Source organism: Lagopus muta, chromosome 1 (assembly GCF_023343835.1).
Source record: "Lagopus muta isolate bLagMut1 chromosome 1, bLagMut1 primary, whole genome shotgun sequence".
NCBI lineage: Eukaryota > Metazoa > Chordata > Aves > Galliformes > Phasianidae > Lagopus > Lagopus muta.
The window spans coordinates 61,284,502-61,305,853 of NC_064433.1; the positions used below are offsets into that span (position 1 = coordinate 61,284,502).

The following is a 21,352-nucleotide window of genomic DNA, read 5'->3' on the forward strand; positions in this document are numbered from 1 at the left end:
ACCTGAGCAATTCCATGTTTCTATGATCCTGTGATTCACACACACACCACTTCCCAGCCAGCAGGGCAGCACCACTCACCTCTCAGCTCTCCTCTCTCCTTGTGTGGTGCAAAGCTGGACTGGTAGCTACTCCCCAACAAGCGAAACATCCAAGCAGGGCAGCACATCGTTCCATTCCTTCTGCTGGTGCTCTGGAAGAAGAGGAAGGTAGCCTGGAAATGCACTGGAGGAGTGGGTGCCTGAACTCTTGCTGGTCTGGATGCATTTGGACTCGCTGAGGCCAGGCACCATCCAGCATGGGCTGGAGCTGAAGCTACACTGTGGTTGAGTAATTTCGTTTACCATATCTCTGCCATTCACCCATACTCTGCTGGGGACTACGGCTCACTTACGAGCAGTTACACTTCGAGACTGCAACACGCATTAAGTTTCTAAGCAAGTAACTTATTTAGGGTTATTTTAAATAAGTAGGTTAGTGCGGGCGTTCCTAACAGTTTGGCTTTCTTATTGCTTTTGTAGCTAAAAGGAACGGACGCCGTACCTCACAACAGCCTACTTCTGCGCCTCGTCCGCCCCTGGCGGCGAGCGGGAAGCGAAACCGGCTCCGCGCGGTCTGCACCGGAGCTGAGTTTCACTTTCTGTCCGGGGGCAGAGCTAAGCGGGAAATGAAAGCTCCGCTGCGTTGTGGGCGCTCCTCGCTGCCCTCTGACGCAGCCGGGAGGAGCGCGGCAATCTCTCAGGCAGCGCCGCCGCGGCAGCCGCTCCCTCAGCGCTGCCCGCGGGACCGAGGTGCCCTTCGCGCTGCGGTCATGCGCCTTCCTGGCTCGTTACGGCTGCATGCGGCCCCGGGGGAAGGCTGAAGATCCGCCGTGGCTCTGAGCGCTCGAGATCCTGCAGGAACTGGTAGGGAAACCTTTTGGACCGCTTGTCGCTACGGCGAGCCGCAGCCGTAGGGCGCCAGTAGGGCGGTCCCAGGCGTAATGTGTCGGGGTCTTCTTGTCTGCAAGCTCTTACTGTGCTAATTAGAGGGCATGAAGTCAAAGGGGTGCGAATAATTGGCGTCTGTAGCGGCTGGAATGATTGCTTTTGTCTGGCTCATCAGAAATATTCTTTAATGAACAAAAATATGTATAAAAAGGGAAAGAAAAAAAAAAGGGAGCTGAACAAACGCGTAGTTCAACAGAGGAGTGGGAAGTCTCATTTCAGCCGTGTCAAGACAAGTGCTCAAGTCCACCTCTCAGCCCTGCAGCTGCACCTCAGGGCCACCATCATCTCCTCGAGAGCGCCATGGATTCCTAGAGTGGCTTAGGTTGGAAGGCACCTGAAAGATCATCGAGCTCCAGCTTTCTGCTGTGGGCAGGGTTACTGGCCACTAGATCAACTCATTGCGTTGGCCTTTATCTCCCCAAGCCACTGTCTGTCCCCTTGAGAGCCCAAACCCCATGAGGATAAAGAGGTGATGATGGTGGGAAGGGAGAATGGTGACCAGGGACAGAGGCTATCCTCAGGCAGAGAGGGCTTGGGTGGCAAAGGGGCAGCAAGACCACAGGGATGCTGGGGCTGAGAGGATTGTGGCATGGAGGTGTAAAGGGGCCATGGGGATTTATCATGGATGGTCAGAATCACAGAATCACAGAAGGCTGTGGTGCATTGAGAGTGAAAGGGACGAGTCTAAGCTGACTGAGAGGATGGGCGAGAGAGCTTGTAGATGATGGGTGAAAGATAGAAGCAGACGTGGCTGCTGCCTTCTATCTGCCTGCAGTTAGCATGGTCACTCCGCTCATCTAAGCCACAAGTGGTACTGAGTCATCCCCCTCATCTGCCAGGGAAACAGAGAAGGGACCCTGCCCTTCAGTAAGAGGGGAGAAATCAGGGCTAAGAGGGAAGCCTGCTCCCCAAGTCCTCTGCCCACTCACCAGATTTCTTACATATTTATGCAGAAAAAGGAGGATCACGTGCAAATCTTAGGAATACTGTATGTTTTATAGCTGAGACAAGGCAGTTCCATGCAGTGGTTGGGAAGTTCAGGTCTTGTCCTTGCTCCAAGCCAGGGTTCAAGTTAGCAGGGCCTGGGTGCCTGGGGGAGAGTTTCATCAAACCACAGACCCAAATCCTTCTATCTCTGTAGATCCCTGCTCCTTCCAACACTAGTGTAATTCTACCTATTTCTCAAGTCACCCGAAGCTTCCTAGCGCTGAGCTTGCTTGTTCATCCCACTCTTAAGCCTACCAAAAGCTGTGTCTTGCAAGTTCTCCTCATCTCCAGCACACGCATAGCTGCTGTTCAGCTCCCTTTACTCTACTGATCATTTTCCCTCCTTTCTGTCTCTTCCTACATCACCACTGGCTGATGGCATTACTCACACTCTTGCTGATACACCACAAATAAACCCAGTATTTTCTACTGCACACAAAGATGCATTCTTTCTCTGGATGGGATTTCAGAATCCCGAATGCCTGGTTAAACCACTTTCCAGGTGACGTGCAGATTGAGTTCTGACTGTTTTGCAAAAGAAGAAATTGAATCCAGTTAAGCTTTTCCTGAATAGCTGTTCAAATCAATTCATATAAAATGCAGTCTTCTTGAATCTATCTTTCAATTTCTGATTTTCTTTTTTTTTGCCCCAAATAAAATTCTTCAGCAAATTTGATGATGTGATCTGATCTGAGTGTGGGACACTGTGATTTTAATTTCTTTTTTTGTTTAGTGATTGTTTTGAGTTTTACTTTAAGTGCCAGTTGCTGAATCATAGAGGTTTGTTAGAGTAATGGTTCATTCAAACTCAAGGCATTGTAATTGTTCTCTTGCTTAAACAGTTCCTTTGTGATCACTTGAAGAAGCGTGAACTGAAAATGATATTTGAATGCTGAAATGCCTTTAAAAATTAGAATACAAAGTGCTGCAGTAGAGCTGTCGTTGGTGCGCTTAAAAACAATATAGACAGCCCAACCAGAAAATAAATGCTTATCAGCTCAAAAGATTAGGTGAGGTGAAATTTTCTCCTTTGAATACTGGGGCGTTACTGTTACTAACCAGAGGAGTTTTTCAACATCTGACAGTTGAACAATAATATTCACCGAATCATGAACAGGTAGGTGTGTCTAGAATTCCCTTGGTTAGGTGGAGCTACTTCTGTGGAACCAGGGGATCATTCATTTAGTCACAGAGAGAAGTCAGGATGTGCAGTTGCCAACAAGCTCTGTGTCTTTTACCTTGCTGATATATTGCCCATTTACCACGCCCACAATAATTTAAATGTATCAAACACTACTGCAGTAATCAAACTAGTTTTATTTACATTCCATAATTTTCATCGTGAAAATATGAAATAGAAATCGTATGTTTCTGGGTGTTCCCTATCTTTCTGATCTTTCTATGTCCTTCTGCAGTCCTTCCGTGATTGTACATACAATATTGTTGATGAGCCAAAGAGGTGAGCATCAGGAAAGCAAGAAGGAACTAGAGACATCACCAAGTGAGACCATGAAGGCAGAAGAAAAAAGTTATAAAGAAGAAGACAAAGCGTCAAAGAGTGAAGACTGGAGGCCACCATCAGTCTTTGGTGCTGCCGACTTAAAAAACAGTAATCAAGTTTTGTCTATTTTTTGCATGCATATTTTCTGTCTCTCATGCCTTCTGTTCCATTCTCTGTTCTTGGGCTTTGTTTTCTCCTTTACCCCCTTACCGAGGAATATGCAGATGATTCTCATTTTGCACTGTCAAGAGACCATTTTGGGTTTTGATAAGGACTTACATGAGGATCTCAGAGCTTTCTCCCCTTCCAACTCCTTGTATTGGCCATTGCAGCTGAGAATAAGTAAATAGCAGCCTTTTTCCATACACAGCCAGCTTTGCCTATTGATTTGCTAAACCAGACAGTAGGTCCTAGTTACTATGCTGTGTCAGTAGATTGGCTCCCCAAAAGCTGCCATCAGTATTTCAGGTGTACATTCTGTTGTGTATCACATAGATCTCTCGTTACCACTGGCTGTACACGTTTCACAGTTGTTCTGAGTTTCTGCCCCATTTCCTTTCTCCTGACTTCAGGAGACAAACTTTTCCTTTCTGATGCTTTACTGGTATTGCTTTGCGGCACAGAATACAGAAAGAAGTTCTATATGCAGTGTAAACAGCTGCGGGTTAGCTTGTGTGGTAGACACTTCACATGTGGTTCTCACATGCAGTTCCTTATTTGGTGGTAGACCTGGCTGTTTAAAAGGCTGAATAAAAATGTTCATACAGGCAGCCTTTGGTATCTGTTTATTTTAAGCGTGTTAACTGAAAGTAGAGGAGCTGGGAGACATCTGAGTATTATAATCCAGGCTGACTTGGATTTTTCCTGTCAGTTGTCAAAAAAAACACAGATGTTATCTGCTTGAGGAAGGTAGGTTGGAGCCTCTCTGAGGTCTGAGCAAGATCTTGAAGCTGTGCACTGAATGGCTGAATACATACAAAGATGAGTTTTCTATCTTTTAAATCGTTTTCACTTTCTTTTCTTGTCACCTGTCTTTGGACTCACTTCCTCTTTTCCTGTGCCTACAGGAGCTGTTGGACTGTATAATATTGGACAAACCTGCTGTCTGAACTCTCTGCTCCAGGTGTTCTTCATGAACATACACTTCACAAAGATACTGCGAAGGTACTGCCTGCTTGAACTACCTGAGATGGTTCTGTTGTTGCCCCATTGTCTCTGGTCCTTTTTTCATATGGAGCATACATTTGAAGGACTGATTCATTAGGATGTGTTAAGTACTTCCAGCTAGCTCAAAAAGATCTCTATCTTGCAGTGCCTCTTATTTTACAGACTAGGGCCTACGAAGTCAAAACTTGCAGTTTTCTTACTTGTTAGTCATCTCTTATGTAATGTTTGTACATCGAGGCATTGCAGGCTTGAACTGAGTCTTTATGATTTGTACCTCTTTTCAATAGCAGGATATGATTTTGTCCCAGGTATGATCAGAACACATTATAATTAAAGGATGTGCCATGTGTAACCATATCCACTATTAACCTTGTAACTGCAAGCATATGAATATATACATCCTGATGATCCATAGCTTCTGGCCCCCACTGCTCTGGGGCCTAACTCTTGATAGAGATGACTAATATGGTAGCAGAGTGCAAGTACGCTGCTGCTTTGTTCTGCTTCATAGTGCTTGCTACTTGTTTGTGAGCACGATGTGGGCTTCTGCTGCTCTGTCTGCCACCCTTAAAACTGGTGTCCAGTTTGCTCAGTTCACTGTAGCTTTAGGCATCTAAGTGGATCATTCCTATTTAGTCTTTTCTCCAAATCTCTTACACACTCATCAGTGTGCAGAGTGGGAAGGAGACAAGTTACAGGTGTACAGGGATGATAAATATCATTAAAAAAGCAAAATAATGTAGGTGAAGGTTACTATTATTATTTAAAGAAAGACATAGAAAAGCATGTTGACTCTAATAAATTTATAGAGGATAAAGAGCTTCCCAGTTGGCATATAGTTGAAATCTTTTCTATATTCAGCATTCATTAATTGTGATATACTTGCCCATGAAATTTTGAGGGTAGCTGAAAATGAAGGAAGGGAGTAAGGCAAGAGCAGCTCTGAAAACAGCTGTAGATAATATTGCTTCAGAGCACAGAAGGCACTGCAAGTCCTGCTCAGTTTACCCCTTATTCAGAAATGGGCCAACTTAAAATCATAACCTTTGCTTTAGAGCTGTCAGCTTGCACTGTGGGCTGAGCTGGTGTTGGTGTTTTCTTCCCATTTTTCCTTATTTTGCTGAAAATGTGCCCATAGTGGTTCTTCTTGAGTTGCTATCTGTGCCATCCACCTCTGCTCCTTCTGGTGTGATATCTAATACTCCTCCATTGCGCTGCTTGGTTACCATTCATTTTACTTCTCTTTATAGGATCTCAGTGCCAGTGTGTGGCACAGGAAAGAAGAAGAATGTCCCATACCAAATGCTTTTGCTGCTGGAGAAGATGCAGTGTGGAAAGCAGAAAGCAGTTCCTCCCAAAGAGCTTGCTGTCTGTCTTGCAGAACACAGAGTGACAAGTAAGCATCCATTTTCTCATGCCCACCTGTGCCTGCAGACTGGGAAAGCTTGTTATCAAGCACTGGAAAGCAGTGCAGACTTTGGCATCTCGTTCAGGGATTCAGAAATGCAAGAAGTAGGTACATGATGATGTAGCTCTTTATAGCTACCTTCCTGTCATGAGTGAGGTGCTGTGTCTTCTGATTTACTTTGCTGGTGTCCAAAGGATGCAAAGATGATCAGCCTGCTAGAAGACTCAGCAGTTGATACTGGACAGAATAAAAGGCTGTGCAAGACACAGAGTGGATGGCTTATGGCTTGATTTGACTCGCTATACTATTTAATAACAGTGCAACAGCTGCTATTTCTTATTAGAAAAAAGGGATCGTGTCAGAAAGATACTGAGCTCACCCAAATCCCCAAGGATCCCATTCCTGTTCCTTGTTATAAGTGCTAAGAGAAGAACTCACTGACCTACTCTCCCATCTGGACATGGGTACAAATGAGAGAAATAGTTATCTGCACAAGTGATCAGTAGGGATGGGATACTGAGGGTCTGATTACATGTACAAATATGGATGGTGGTTTGCATACAGATACTCTGATCTTTGTATAAAAGCTGAAAGATGGCAATTCTGGAAGGGAAAATCGATAACCAGCCCAGACCTATATGAACGAGGAACATGAGCTAACCTTAGTATTTCTATTTATATAATTCTTCCCTCTGAGGTTTTGCATTCTGCCTTCTCTGTTTCACTTAAAGAGAGATGCCCAACTCCATGAGGCATCAGTCAGGCCTATCCTGTGGTAGGTTATAGGCATATGCTAGGCTCTGTGTCCTACTGACAGAGACGTTCCTCTTGCAGTGGGTAGTTCAGTGGGGTACTTGAGCCCTCCCATCTTTTCCCACTATTTGCTCAGGTCACGAGAAGACACTGTGGCTGTCTCCAGGCTAAGCTCTGTCCCTGGTAGAAGGTGGCAATGGAACAGAACACACATTCCAATGGGGAAGAACAAATCTACCTTTGCCATCTATGGAAAACATGCTTGGCATTCTTGATAATACTGATTGAGGATGTTTTCTGCTTGTCCAGTGTTTGTACAGTATGATGCTGCACAACTCTTTCTGACTCTCTGGAACTTGTTAAAGAAACAGATGAAAAACCCAGAGCTGGTAAGTATGATCACTAAAATGAACACCAGGCTTTTGCCATATGTTCTTTCCTCTGTTTCTCCAAGAAGAATCCCATTCATTGTTATCCTAAATGAAATTCTTGGAATTATCTGCCATCTAAATATTCCCTCTCATATTTAAATGTAGACAGTCTTGATCTCATAGACTTCATGGGTTTTAATCACACGTCTATTGTTCCTCTGTTTAGAGCATGCCAGGTTTTCCTTTCTAACAGGAGAATCTATTAATAAATGATAAGAGCGATCTTTTAGCAACACCAAATTTAGTTAACTTGCATGTCTTCCCAAATTTCTGTAAGCATTAATTGGCATGTCTTTACACATTTCCTTCATTCTTTGGAGTCAGCCATGTGCATTTCATTATTGGTAACTCTTGGTATGTATATGACAGTTCCTCCAAAGAGAATGATGTAAAGTAAGAAAAAAAGTGTCTGTTCCTCAAATCAGTATCATAGTTCTGCTCATACACAAGGCAGATTCCTGTTACTATTCCAAACAGAACAATAAAATTGTATTTAAAGCAGACATTCAGCTGTCCTTTTACAGGAGATGTCTTTCACCTCCATTAGGGGGTGAGGGGAAGGAGCTGTTCTCCTTTAAATGGTGGAATTGTCCAGTCCACATGAGTCAAGGTCAGATCTGGGTTCAAGCCTTAAAGTACCAACACTTCATGAAGTGGCATGTCCCTTCCCATTCGCAGAGGGAAATACCTCAGATGGGTTCTTCACAAACCTTGTTTTGGCCATTTTTACCTCCTCCAGGTTGAAAAGCTGAGTGATTTGTACACCATCAGTGTGCAGGAGCACCTGGCCTGTCAGACATGCTCTTCTGAAACAAAGAGGAACAGCAGCATGTTAACCCTTCCAGTCTCATTATTAGATTCTGGCTATCACATGCTGAAGACTCTGGTAAGTTCAGTGATAGTGCTCTGACCTTTGAAAGAAGATTCCTCTCTATTCAGTGTCAGAGCCATCTCCCTGTAGGACTGGTGTCTCCCTGTACTTCTCTAGAGAATCTCTGCAGATTGTCTGGGGCCTTTTCTCATTCACATTTCTTGCTTGTTTTGAGGGCTTTTAAACTTCTCCAGAAAAAAAAGTCCGTTCAATTTTGGAGAAAGAAAATAAAATCTTTGAAGCTCCTTTCTGAGAAGGATGTTGACTAAATACTCTGTAGGATCCAAAGACTTACACTGTATGATGATGTGTATCTGTGAGAGTTTGCTTACCACAGAGAAGTGCCCTCTGTAAGTGTTAGTCCCTCACCAGGCACAATGCATTTGCCTGGTGCAGTGTTCTTTTGCTGTCAAAACAGTACTGCTGTTTGATATCCAGATAAAGAAGTGATGGTGTCAAATGGAGAGTGGGGGTTTCAGCTGTCAGTGGACAACTGGACCTTATTCTGATCGCTTTATGCTGTTCCAGGATAAAGGAACCTTCTTCAAAATCGCTGAGGCTTTGGGATGGTGTAAAATACCTTCACGTATCAACACCTTTTTTGTGCCATGCAGTACTCTACTGTTTCAATTAGTGTAATTGCACCCAGAGCTTAAGAAAGAGGAGATATGTTAGGAGTTGTCTCTTCATAGAAAATTTGCCACAGTGCTGCACTATCAAAGAAAAACAACACAATGGGGATGATCCTGTACCAGGCTGCATGCCAGGGGTGTGATACTGCATTGGAATGCATGAGAAGTAAGGGCTGAATCTGGAATCCAGTCTCACTTTTCACCCACTGCAAGGGTAGAAATTGATGGAATGTCAGGGCTGTGATAGGAAAAGGAATATATAGCATAACATGTGTCCTGTTTGAAAGGCACACAGTTGTTTGTTACTCACACTCATTCTAAAATGGGGTTTAAAACAATGCATTTCTATTGATGTTATTTTGTTGATACTTTGTGGATTTTTTTTTTTCTTAATGTAAAGAAGATGCTCTTTCACCTGTTGAAATAACAAAACAAGTTCTGTTTTAGAACTGTCCTGGTCACATTGCAATAGAAATGATTTGACACAGTGTAGGTGTGTGCATGTGTACACATACGAATGCACATTCAGTACAGTTTGACTAAGATTATGTCTGTATAGTCAGTTATAATAGGAGAGGCACTACGTAAGGAGAAGTTTTACAGTCATACGTTTGCTGACTTCAGATGGTGAGAGCAGGAAGTGCAGCTCAGTGAAGATCACACTCAAAAGTCACTAATGATTTTGAATCTCTTGGTTTTGAGTGTCCCAGCGTAATGGCTCCTTGCTTTTCAAGGTCCAAGGCTAAACAAGAGTTGCCAGTCCTAATGCACTGTAAACAGGGCCTTTGGAAATTCAGGCACCTAATGTCACTAGGCACTTAAATACAGGTAGGTCAGAGTGAACTGCAGTCCAGCTCTCCGTATTTGGTCAAATTTCCCAGCTCTGCATTGCCCAGTTTTCTTATCTAGGGAGTCTTCTTACTGCAGCATTCCTTCCTAAATTCCATCTTTGCATGTAGAAGAATAAGGGTTATTTTTCTTCTGACACTCTCCTGTGAAGGCAAACAAAAAAACTGTGTTTTTAGAACTCAAGTAAACAAAGACTGAAAACAACTTTTCTCCATGCTGTACCTATATGTGCTGAAATGACCAAACCCTTCCTCTGTTTTCTTTGGCTAAAAAATTAAATGCATTAATGTCACTGTGAAGAGCATGTTTTACAGTGACACTTAATGCTTAGTCCACAGGTTGCTGAACACGTCACGTTTTGTAACTGCTTGTGCAGTTGGTTATTCAGGAGCAAGTCTAACTTACAGATGAATGCAAGGCAGACAAAATCTTTCTGAACACTAAAAAAATGCAGAACAATTCAAACTGACTAGCAATACTTGATTTCACTCTTTCATTCATGGTAAGGGACAGAAAACTGATTTTTTCCTTTGAATTAAAAATTGCCTTCTGTAGCTTTGTTGTCTACATGCAGCCCGTGAAGCAAAGTTGAAATAAAAGTCTAGCTTGAAGGAAGGAAATAAGATGAAAGAAAACTGTTCTGTCTTCTTAGGAGGAGTGCCTGCAGTGCTTTTTCCATTCAGAAGAGTTGACTGGTCAAAACATGTGTTTCTGTGAACACTGTGGAAAGAAAACACCGTTTCGGCAGGTAAGCAGAAGTATTTCCCCATACATCTCTTATATTCAGAACTCCCTTTAGGACTGGGAAAAACAGAGAAAGAACTCAGCCATACCAGTTTAAGAGATCAACAACTCAAAGCTGTGTTGACATAGCACTGTCAGCTGGGTAAAAGCCATATGGCAAGATCCCTGCTGTGAATGTAGCTGTAGGGACAAAAGAATGCTTTTATGGTTTTTAATATAAGTCACCTAGGGGTAGACAAGAGTATGTTACCAGTGCTGTGCATACCTTTAAGAGCAGGAGAGCATAGGGTGATTTCTTTTCTCTCCTTCTCTCCATTGGGCTCTGTGTGTTTACAGTATTGGTCTCTGCCAGCAGATGAATTAGCTGTTTCATGCAGCAGCAAGTGCATTGAAGAGAGAGGTGTGTAAGGGAAGAGTGCCTCAGCCCAAGGTTTGTAGGGGACTTTCCATGACGTTTTCAGGATTGGTCCACCCTCCTAGGCCACAGTGCATACATGCCTTGGTGGCAGTCATGGCAGCAGCAGTACTATCAACAAAGGCAGCGCCAGGTGGAGTGAACTGACAGCGTGGCATCCTGCACAGAGCTCTGTTGGCCATGTCACAAGAAAGCTGGCTTGCTTCTCCTCACCAGGCACAGTGCTTGACTATCCACTCACCTGCCCAAGACCCCATCCAGTTTATTGATGGTACTGTGGTGCTTGGGTTTAAAGAGGTGATGAACGCAGCAGTTATTTTGCCACTGAAGAGTACAGCCAACCCAGCAGACAGAAAAAACTGTTCCAATGAATCTTCACAGACAAGTTGTGCAAGAGGGAAATTTCTTCTGAATGTGACTGTTTCTTTGTTGTGTAGAAACAGCCTGCTGATTGTGGCAGCTAGGCAGCATGCTACACCATCTGTATTTTGTGCTATGGCTCATTTGGTCACCTGAACATCTTAAATGCCATAATTTTCAGTCCATGGGTTAGTGAATAGAGGGAAGAGTTATGGGAATGCTACCAACCTGGGGTTAGGAAAGCAGATGAGAAATGAAGCAGTCAATGAGACACGCAAGGCTCAATGCTTATCAAGTTGAAGTTGAGAAACCTGATCATCACATCTCTGTGTAGATGGGTTGTTATGCTACATTCACCGTCTAGCAATGATAGAGTTGGATGTCAGGGGGAAGTTCTTTACAGAGAGAGTGGTGAGGTGCTGGAACAGGCTGCCCAGAGAGGTTGTGGATGCCCTGTCCCTGGAGGTGTTCAAGGCCAGGTTGGATGGGGCCCTGGGCAGCCTGGTCTGGTATTAAATGGGGAGGTTGGTGGCCGTGTCTGTGGCAGGGGGGTTGGAGATTCACAGTCCTTGAGGTCCCTTCCAACCCTGGCCATTCTGTGATTCTGTGATTCTGTGGGAATGGCTTTTCCTACCCCAGCTCTCCTGGGTTTGCTCCTTGGTTCTAAATTTCATTATTTATTCCTTTTCAGAGCGTAAAGCTGGTCCACCTGCCACAGACTCTGACCATACACCTAAAGCGTTTCTGCTTTGGAAGATCAGCTTACATCCACAAAATTAGCAACTGTCTGCCATTCCCACAAGACCTTGATTTCAATGCAGTCTTGACAGAACAGCAGTGCCAAGCGTATGACAATGAAAAGGTGAGATAATCCTAATGCCCTGTCTAAAAGAGTCAGATTTTCTTCTGCCTTTAGCTCGAATTTGATAAGATCAGTGCGGACTTCATTTCAAAGCAGTCTTAGAAATGTATGTCTCAGACTTTACCTGTGCTTGGTGTTGTCTGACATCTAATTGTTTGGACTGGTTCAGGCATTATTCAAGTTCCTGTCTCCAAAGGTAATATAACTAACTGGAGCTTTCTGCCATGAAGCCATAAAACAGGCTTTATGGTTCTTTTTCTTTCTTCTGAGAGCAATGAGCATAACTTCTTTCTTCCGTGTCTAAAAATACTACAGAAAAGATTTAAACACTGTCAGTTTAGTTGACCAAATCCAGACCTTGAGGTTAGCAGGAAGATGACAGCTTTGCCAAGCAGCTGAGTGACCTGCTACATCTCTTCCCCTTACTGAGAATAACAAGGGAAAGTGTGGCAACAGCAAAATCTCACTGGTGCAGTGCTTGGATGCTTTGTCACCCCTTTACTGCCTCTTTGCTGTCCTATTGCCCTTTTTATGTTCCTGTAACCTCCAGGGAGGCTGCTAGTCCACAGTTGGCAGGCAAATCACTGAGGGTAATATTATAAAAGGCAGGATGCTCAGGGTCAGTCTCATCTTTCTTTTCCTTATGAAATGCACATTCTTGCTGTCCTGGCTGCTGCTTGTTTTCAGCAGTGGTAAATGAAAATTGCCTTACTGAAAGTTCCTCTTTACAGGCTACCTGGCAGTATGAGCTCTTTGCTGTTGTTGCTCATTCAGGATCAACTAGCTATGGACATTACTGTGCCTATATTCGAAGTCTCACAGAATGCAAATGGTATTGCTTCAATGATTCTCTTGTTGAACAGGTAAGGAGACAAATCCACTTTTCTTTTGTAGCTTTCCAGACAGTCCTCTAGATCTCACTTAGTCTGACTGACCGCTAATTCAAGAGAACCCGGAGAGAAAAATGAGTCTGCAGAGCTTTGTGCATGCCTTTCCTCTTCTACAGCATACTCAGAGCTGAGGGCAAGATGGCTTTAGCTCAGAACCTCAGGATCTGCTTTGCATTTTCCACAAGCAGCCATTGGCTGTGTGCCCTACATTATGTACTCTAGATCTGTTTAATGCTTTTTTTTTGCTTTTTTTTTTTCAGAAGAGGCAAAGGAACTGATTTTCCTCAAAAATCATGAGTGATTAACTGTTTAATTATAATATTTGTAGCTCCTGAAAGTAGAAGATGTATCACTGTCATGAGGACTGTTGTGCTGGTATCACATTATGTCCATCTCAAGAGTTTTTACAACCCTTACCTTCTGTGTTTTACTTCAGGTGTCATGGGATGATGTTAGAAGTACCTATGGGCATTCAGACCTCAGCTGGTAAGGAAGTGCCTCTTTGTTTTTACTTAATGCCACTCTGGGGTCTAAATTTCATTATTTAAAACGATGCAGCAAAGAGAGGGAGAACAAAAGATTGGAATTGCCCTTTGCCTGTCATGAGCTGGGGATGTTGGAGTATATAGGGAGCATTCTTGTGTTCTGGCTACTTGAGACAACTATACTGACTGTACCTGGAGCCTGCAGTAGTCACAAACTGTGCTGTAGGAGTGGTGGTGTGATTGACCCTTGATCCTGACTAGCGTTAGGTACATCGGTCAGGATTCCTCCATGCTTTGTACGTTGATAAATCATAAGAAAATGAGCATGGAGAGAGAGACTTCCTCCTGTAAGCTATAGTGCTGCCAGGGAGGTTAGCATGCTGCCATAGGAGCATTGGGTAGGGCCGCTTAAACTGACCTAAATCTCAGAAAGTTGAGCAGGAACAAACCTGGAAGTTTTTTTGCAACTGAGATCAGTGAGATCTTCAAACATGCTAGTTTTGCTTTTTCTTTTTTTTTCTTTCTTTTTTTTTTTCTGCAGGGGACAAACAGCATATCTCTTGTTTTACATGAAAAAACATCCCCAGTAGCCTTACCTAGCTGTTTTCAGAAGCTGTGCCTTGCCCATGGAGCTCTGCATCTGCAAGCTAGAGTGGATGTGTGCAAATGCTCCTCAATGAAGAACTACATTCCATCAACAACATCTGCATTCAGTTTTAATTGTTTTTTTTTTCCCCCACAAAAGAAGTGCAGGACAAACTCAACTGGAGAAAGGACCTTAGAATTATTGCGTCTAGAAATCTTTTCTTTCCTGCCATGTGATTATATATTTATTGTATCCCTCATACATGCATGATTCTATATATTAATTTTCTCTTAAAAAATAATAAAGTTAGTTCTTTTTTCTGCTGACTTACCATGCTGGTGCCTAGATTCCAGTACAGAAGAACTTTTTGGTCTGAAAACCTGCATGGTGTTCCAAGAGAGCACACGGTACGGCTGCAGAGCCATGGCAGCTGTAAGACCAAAAAGCTTTTCAGGCCGTGTTTGATGATGGCAAGCTGGGCAAGGGACTCTGAAAATCTTGAGGAACAGCTCTAACAGGGATCAGGGCCCTTATCACACATGCAGCAGTGATCACAGAATCATAGAATGGTTTGGGCTGGAAGGGACCTTTAAGATCACCTAGCTCCAACCTCCCGCTATAGGCAGTGACACCTCCCTCTAGACCAGGTGGCTCAAAGCCCCATCCAGCCTGGCCCTGAATGCTTCCAGGGAGGGGATGCTTACTCTTAAAATACTGCAAGGAAATGAATCACTGAGGAATTGAGATGTAATTGGAAGTTCCCATGGGGAGACTACATGGTTGGAGGCTTCCTATCTGCTTTTATCCTTTGTCTGGGAATTGTTGAGATATATATTAAGAATCTTTTCAGTCTGTATGTCAATAAAAAGAAATCTCTGTTTTTTGTTTGTTGAATTAAATAGTATGGTATAAATTCCCTAGCAAGTAACATTTCTGAATTGTTCTTGGTCTGGATTTATATGTATATATATCTGAAAACATAAATTGCCTGGTAAGGGCTGCTCAGTTCCCACAGGTGATGAGCATGCCCCACCTCCAGCAGCAGCATGACCCAACTACTGAACATCTCTGTGGCCATGGTGTTCCCTAAGGTGCTAGAAATCAGGAGCTGTCAAGTCCCCGCTGTGGTGCTGCCAGAAGTGCATGCTACACTTGCATGTTTAATACTGATGAAGAATAAGGTAATTCTAACAATTTGGGCACCTGATTTCCTGTATTAGAGGCTGGAACACCTCAGAGAGAACAGAGATGACTTAAGAGAGAACGTGCTATGTGATCTGACCACAACAACTGGCTTTCTGAGCTTTCAGACAAGAACAGTGGCTGACAAGAACAGGGATTTGGCATCTTGCTCTAACCCTGCAGTCACCCTGAGCTCTCCACTCTCCTCTCTGGTGCTTGTCCCTGAGCAGAAGTGGTAAAATGAGTGCTCTACTTGCTTCAGCACTGCCCAAGTTCATGACATGGATTAAGAAACACGGAGACCAGTTCTAGTTCTCTTTATTATGGCAGGTCCCCAAAAACTGCAAGTCCCTGAGATCTGCACAGTTGAAGTATAAACTATTCTGATCATCATATCAGGTGTATTTGAAGTCCTGAATCAGCACACTCTGAGGTTAGAGGATTCCTGGCCCCTAACCTTCCTTATGCACCTGCTGGTGTAGCTTGGGCAAGGACCTAGCCTGGGGGCCTGAGTTCAAAGGCAGCCCCCAAAACAAAGGGCGAAGGTTCCAAATAGGGCTTTCCACAGCTCTGTCACAGAATTTGGGTGTCAGATCCAAAATTACAGCTGCCCTGTATCAACTCTGCTCCCGAACATTGCGCTTGTGAGATGAGGAGAGGATGAATCAACTTCTGTGGTCAGCCCCAAGGCAGGGGAAAGGAGGTTGCAGAGCCTGTCAGTGCACCTGCGGCCCTGACCTGTAGGCTTTATTGCTCGGTGTGAGGCAATTACAGGTTGGATAAGCATCAGTGCATCATGTAGTTCTTACAGGTGTGGAGCACACACAGCATGCAGGGGCTTGATTATGGAGAGAAGGAGATACTGTGCATTTTTTAGGATGAAAATGATTAACTTGTCTAGTTCTAAATAGCATGCTCCTTTGTGACCTCTTTACTGCTGCCTTTTACATAATTTAGAGTAGCACAGATTTGGTGGCTGTCCACAGCATTATATCCAGGAGGAGGCTGAGCATGCTGTGTGCATTAACAACTAGTAATAACGTAGTTCACTGTGCAAATCCAAGGTTACTGCTTACAAGACTGTCTGGGAGACACACACTGAAGAAGACTCACTGTGGCCCTATGAAAAACTGCCTTGTCTGGAAAGTGTGTGGAAATAAAGCATCCAGGGTCACCCTGCATAAAGAATACAAACTTCCTTTTTCGTCCTTCACTCTGTTGAATAACATAACAGGAAATGCCAGGAGGCTCAAGGCTACTCAGAGCTTATATGCTGGAGAAATTGCACCTCAGAAGTAAGGAAGACAGAGCTAACAACCAAGAAAATGAGACTAAACCTTCCCAGGTCACTTTGCCCTTGCACTGGAGACACAGTGAGTTTATTGTCAGGGTTTGTAGTCAGTTTATTTTGTTTCCAGATCCAATTGGGCCATGGGACGAGTGGGACTGCATTGCATATAGATTTTAAAACTGCCAGATCTCAGCTGTTTTTGCAAAAAAGTCACCTTGAATGCCCCTGTGTCTACCTACAGCAGTTAATGTGTGCACTGGATAAACAGCCCAACATGCTTTTGGAGCATGGGATGAAGTGCTAGGCAAAACAGCCTGTGCTGAAATTCCATGCCCTGCAGTTACAACCTCACACAGTGGCAGGGTGAGGAAAAGCACCTCCTGCCTTTCTACCAGAGTTCCCAACACAGCCATAGAGTCCCCTCAAAGGAGCTGGGATTACTGACCCTGTGCTACAGCCACTGTGCAAATGAAACCTAGCACAGATAGCAAGATAAAGCCAAGAGGGGAGAGAGAACTGTAGGCTCTGGTAAATCTTCATTTCCTTTTTATGGGTTTGTTTTGGGATTACCAAGTCTTAAGGGGAAGGGTCTGTGAGATAGGAATAGGGCCATAGTGAAATGCACAGATTCTCTGCTTCATCTCTGGCAGACACATCCTTGGATTCAGTCCCCTGTTTCAATACCCCAGCTTCAATACACACATAAAAACTGTTCTTACATTTTAAAATAAACATGTATATTTTTATGTAACGTATGCAGTCACATACGTATTCTCTAAAAGTTCAGTGTGTCATCAATCTAAAATTATACATGAAAGTAAGAAAGAAATACTTTTTGATGCTTTACTTCAAGTATAACAGTAATTTACAAGAGTTACTTATCAAATCGTTATCACTGATGTTTCTCCCCCCAGTGTGCCCAGAGCTGAGGCCACCTGAAGGGGAAGAAGGCCCTGCTGGAGTTTCTCCTGTCAACGCTGTTCATTCAGCTGTACATAGAGGGCAGTGCTTTCCTTGCAAGTGCAAACAGACCTCAGGTAGCCCTTTGGAGATATTTTGCAATTCGTTTTCAGCCCAGACTCTGTGTAGTTTCCCACACGACTGGCTTATATTTCACCAGGCTGAAGCTTGCATTTATCAGGCTCAGTGGTGTTTGCACTTGCCTGTGAAAACAGGCACGGGAGTCATAAATGCTTTAGAGAACTTAAAAGGTAACACAGGTTTCTGATGTAAATGTGGTGAAGGAACTGGAAAATAAGTGTTTCTGAGGTAAATCTCCTGAAATTAAATTAAAAAAAAACAAACAAAACACAACATAACTTACAAGCATAACTGCTATGAAAAACTGAACAAGGGCTTACCAGCAAATCATGGAATCATGGAGTCATTTAGGTTAGAATAGACCTTCAAGATCATCAAGTTCAACAATCAACCCGACCCAACAAGTCCTACCATGAAACCACATCCTTTATGCCACGTCCACATGTCTCTTAAATACATCCTGAGATGGGGACTCCACACTTTCCCTTGGCAGTCTGCTTGACTACTCTGACTGTGAAGTAAATCTTCCTACTATGTAATCTAAGCCTCTTCTTGAGCACCTTGAGACCATTTTAACCTATGTGGAAAGTGACACTTTCAGCTGTCATTAATTTGGTCAGGATAATAAAATATAAAGTAGAAAGGTGGGCCATTCACAGAATCACAGAATCACAGAATTGTAGGGGTTGGAAGGGACCTCCAGAGATCATCAAGTCCAACCCCCCTGCCAAAGCAGGTTCCCTACGCCAGGTCACACAAGTTGGCATCCAGGCAGGTCTTGAACATCTCCAGAGAAGGAGACTCCACCACCTCCCTGGGCAGCCTGTTCCAGTGCTCCGTCACCTCACTGTAAAGAAGTTCTTGTGCACATTTGTGCAGAACTTCCTATGCTGCAGTTTCTGGCCATACCTTACATCTCTGTTTCTTACAATTATGGAGTAGGACTTGGAGTAGGATTGTGGAGTAGTTGAAGGAAACAGTACTAACTTTGACAGGGCTTTTGCACAGATTTGTCAGATGGAAGCTGGGCTTACCTCTCCAAAGTAGACCAAGATTTTCACTCAGACTTAAGAGTGCTCTGAAGTAATTGTTATTTTCCTAAACAGATTAATGACTGAAAGCTCTGCTTCCCATGGGATTTAGTTTGATTCCATATGGAAATGTGGGCCAGTGCTTCTCCCCAAGACTGCACTGGCAATGGGCAAAGCAGAGCTTGGAAGAAAAAGATATTCTCCTCTATCTTGTCCCACACTTGCAGCAAATTCACACCTCTCAATTAAAATCCTTGGGGTTGAGGTGCCTGTGGCCAAGGCCAGCATGGAAAAGCTCATTTTACAGGAAGAAGCTGCAAGGAAGTCAGCAGCCTTGAGGATGTGGGTGGAGAAGGAAGCTGCTGCTGGTTTAGATCAGCACAAGCAGTGACAGAGGATACAAGAGGAAAATTACCCAGTGTGAAAAGGTACAAAATGCTCAAGGAAAGCTGGTGCTGGAGAACAAGAGCCTGGTGCCACTGGGCACCTCTTGCAGGGAGCAGCAGGGTTGATCCTTGGCCGCCTGATTGAGGCTGCTGGCCTTTCAGTGGAAAAGTGGAAGCTCTTTGTGTGTCTGCACAGTGGATACTGAGCATACTCATGCTCAATCTCATGGATCTCAGTTCTTGTTGGTTTTTTGTGTGTAGCATATCCTGCATGCAGGGGCTGCAAGATGCAAAAAGGGCCTGAAGGAAGTGACCTGCACTGGGTCACTGGGCATCTGAGGCTCTGCCTGTTGAAATGTGGTGTTACCCTGGGGCTGTTCCTTGCTGTAACAGGCAAAGAAGTGCCAGACAAGGGAAAGTTCATTGATGACTGGATAAACAATATGTGCGTAACACTCATATCTTTGAAATGGCTTCTTGTGAGATCTTGGGTGGTGCTCTAAAATCAGATCAGAAATCAGAAGTCAGCACATCAGCTCCTTCTGTCAGGACACAGAAGCCTCCAGGCTGGAGTCAAACCCTCTCTATATAAAAATGACAGGTCTGGGATTTTCCAGAATAGACTGTTACCCTTCCTGAGCCTTGTAAAACCATTGTGTAATTTATGCAGTTTTTTACCTATGAATGATAAATTATCCAATACAGGACAGTATGCAAACAGATAAAGCCACAAAGTAGCACTACCACAACATGAAGGATCAAGACCGCCACTGCTGATCACCTGTCTTGCAGATAAAATGAGTTTAAGTTTGAAGAACCACTCAGAGGTAACAGAATGGATCTTGAAATGGCAAAGCTCTACTTGCTATTTATTTCTTAACTCTTTCAACTATTTACCTTTGCTTAAAGGAACTGTGGTTCTTGACAAATCACATTGTGGAAATGTCAAAATACTTTCAAAAGTATGAAATCAACGGGCAAATGGGGGGTAACCCACTGTCTATTTGATTATTTTAAAGATGTCAATGAAATTACAGTATTTCGACCTTTGGCAAGATTTTATCATTATTACATCCTGCAAATGCTAATATTAATCCTGAGAAATGCAGGAAGATTATAAATGAATGGGAAATAGGAATGGGACGTTCCTTTTTAGTTAATATCCCCTTTTATCACACTGTGTAATGCAGCAAACTGTAGTTTAGATAAGCCATCTTTCAATCTTAGAATTCTGTGTCAAAGTGAAGTATTCTCTGTAGGCATGAAGTTCTTTGAAAAGATGAAGAAAACTTAAATCTATCTTTAATGGTGGTGTTAATTCGACTTCCTCACTGACCTGATACATCCCTAAACTGAGGCTGAAAATCATGTGAAGTGTATTTTCTGATATTAGAAATGACGTTCATATGGTAAGTACTCTCATATGGTTAAGACTGTGGAATTGCAGGTTTCAAGATATGTAGAATGATAAAGATGAGAATGATGTGTAACAGAGAAAAAAAAAGGCAATGGAACATGAATCAACATCCTTAGGTAGGTGGTTGAGGGCAAGCATTGAAGAAGCTTTATTTCCTCCCTGAGGGAGACGAGAGATAATGACAGTAAATCTGCTACAGAATATTTCAGGTATTGTAGGTTTTTCACACCTGTCCTTCAGGAAGTGTTTAAACTGAGCAGGTAATGATGTCAAGGAAAATTTTCTTAGCTACAGAAAAAAAACCCAACAAACTGCAAAAGAAAAAGATTCCGTTGAGCCTTTTTTTCTTTCTTCTTGCTTTTGCCATTGGGTATTAATAACCTAAGATGTTGTGTAGGTGTCTTTGATGAGTGCTTGTAGAGATGGGAATTTAAGTGACATGTGGTGAATTTGAATTTACATTTTCTCCTTAGAGAATGTGGATAACTTACTCATGTGACAGCAGACAAGTAGCACATAGCACTTTGCAGAAACAGCAAAAGTTGATTGAGTAGTTCTTTACCTGCAAATACTGTACTACTGAATTTAGATAAGAAAGAAGATTTAAGGACGTATTGAATTATAAATGTAAAATTGGATGAAACATTTAGAAGGAGAGAAAGCGAGCTTATTAAGAGAGAAAAAGTGGATTGTCCCTTGAACTTGAAATTGGAAACTAAATACGAATTGTAAATTGCTATAACCATTCAGTCAGCATAAAGGTATCTTAAACTATTTTGTTATATTTCATAGAATAACAGAATGGCCTGGGTTCAAAAGGACCTCAATGATCATCGAGTTTCAACCCCCCTGCTATGTGCAGGGTCACCAACCAGCAGCCCAGGCTGCCCAGAGCCACATCCAGCCTGGCCTTGAATGCCTCCAGGGATGGGGCATCCACAGCCTCCTTGGGCAACCTGTTCCAGTGGACCTGTTCCACTTCTTGCTCAGCTGCTGCTATTCATCACATAAGTAAAAAATTGATTCATTTAACTCCTTCAATCTTGATTAGTTTGATGACAGCAGATACTAAGAAA

General features: G+C 43.2%; 1 protein-coding gene across 1 annotated transcript; it reads left to right on the forward strand.

The window, feature by feature from the left end:
• Positions 1–559: 559 nt before the first annotated feature.
• USP18 (ubiquitin specific peptidase 18) lies at positions 560–16,025 on the forward strand. Its single transcript, XM_048967033.1, has 11 exons — positions 560–903; positions 3,390–3,583; positions 4,543–4,639; positions 5,893–6,038; positions 7,113–7,192; positions 7,974–8,120; positions 10,239–10,334; positions 11,797–11,967; positions 12,699–12,830; positions 13,294–13,343; positions 13,884–16,025. Exons 2-11 carry the CDS (start codon positions 3,421–3,423, stop codon positions 13,930–13,932), a joined length of 1,131 nt encoding a protein of 376 aa, XP_048822990.1. The 5' UTR covers positions 560–903; positions 3,390–3,420; the 3' UTR covers positions 13,933–16,025.
• The last annotated feature ends 5,327 nt before the right edge of the window (positions 16,026–21,352 follow it).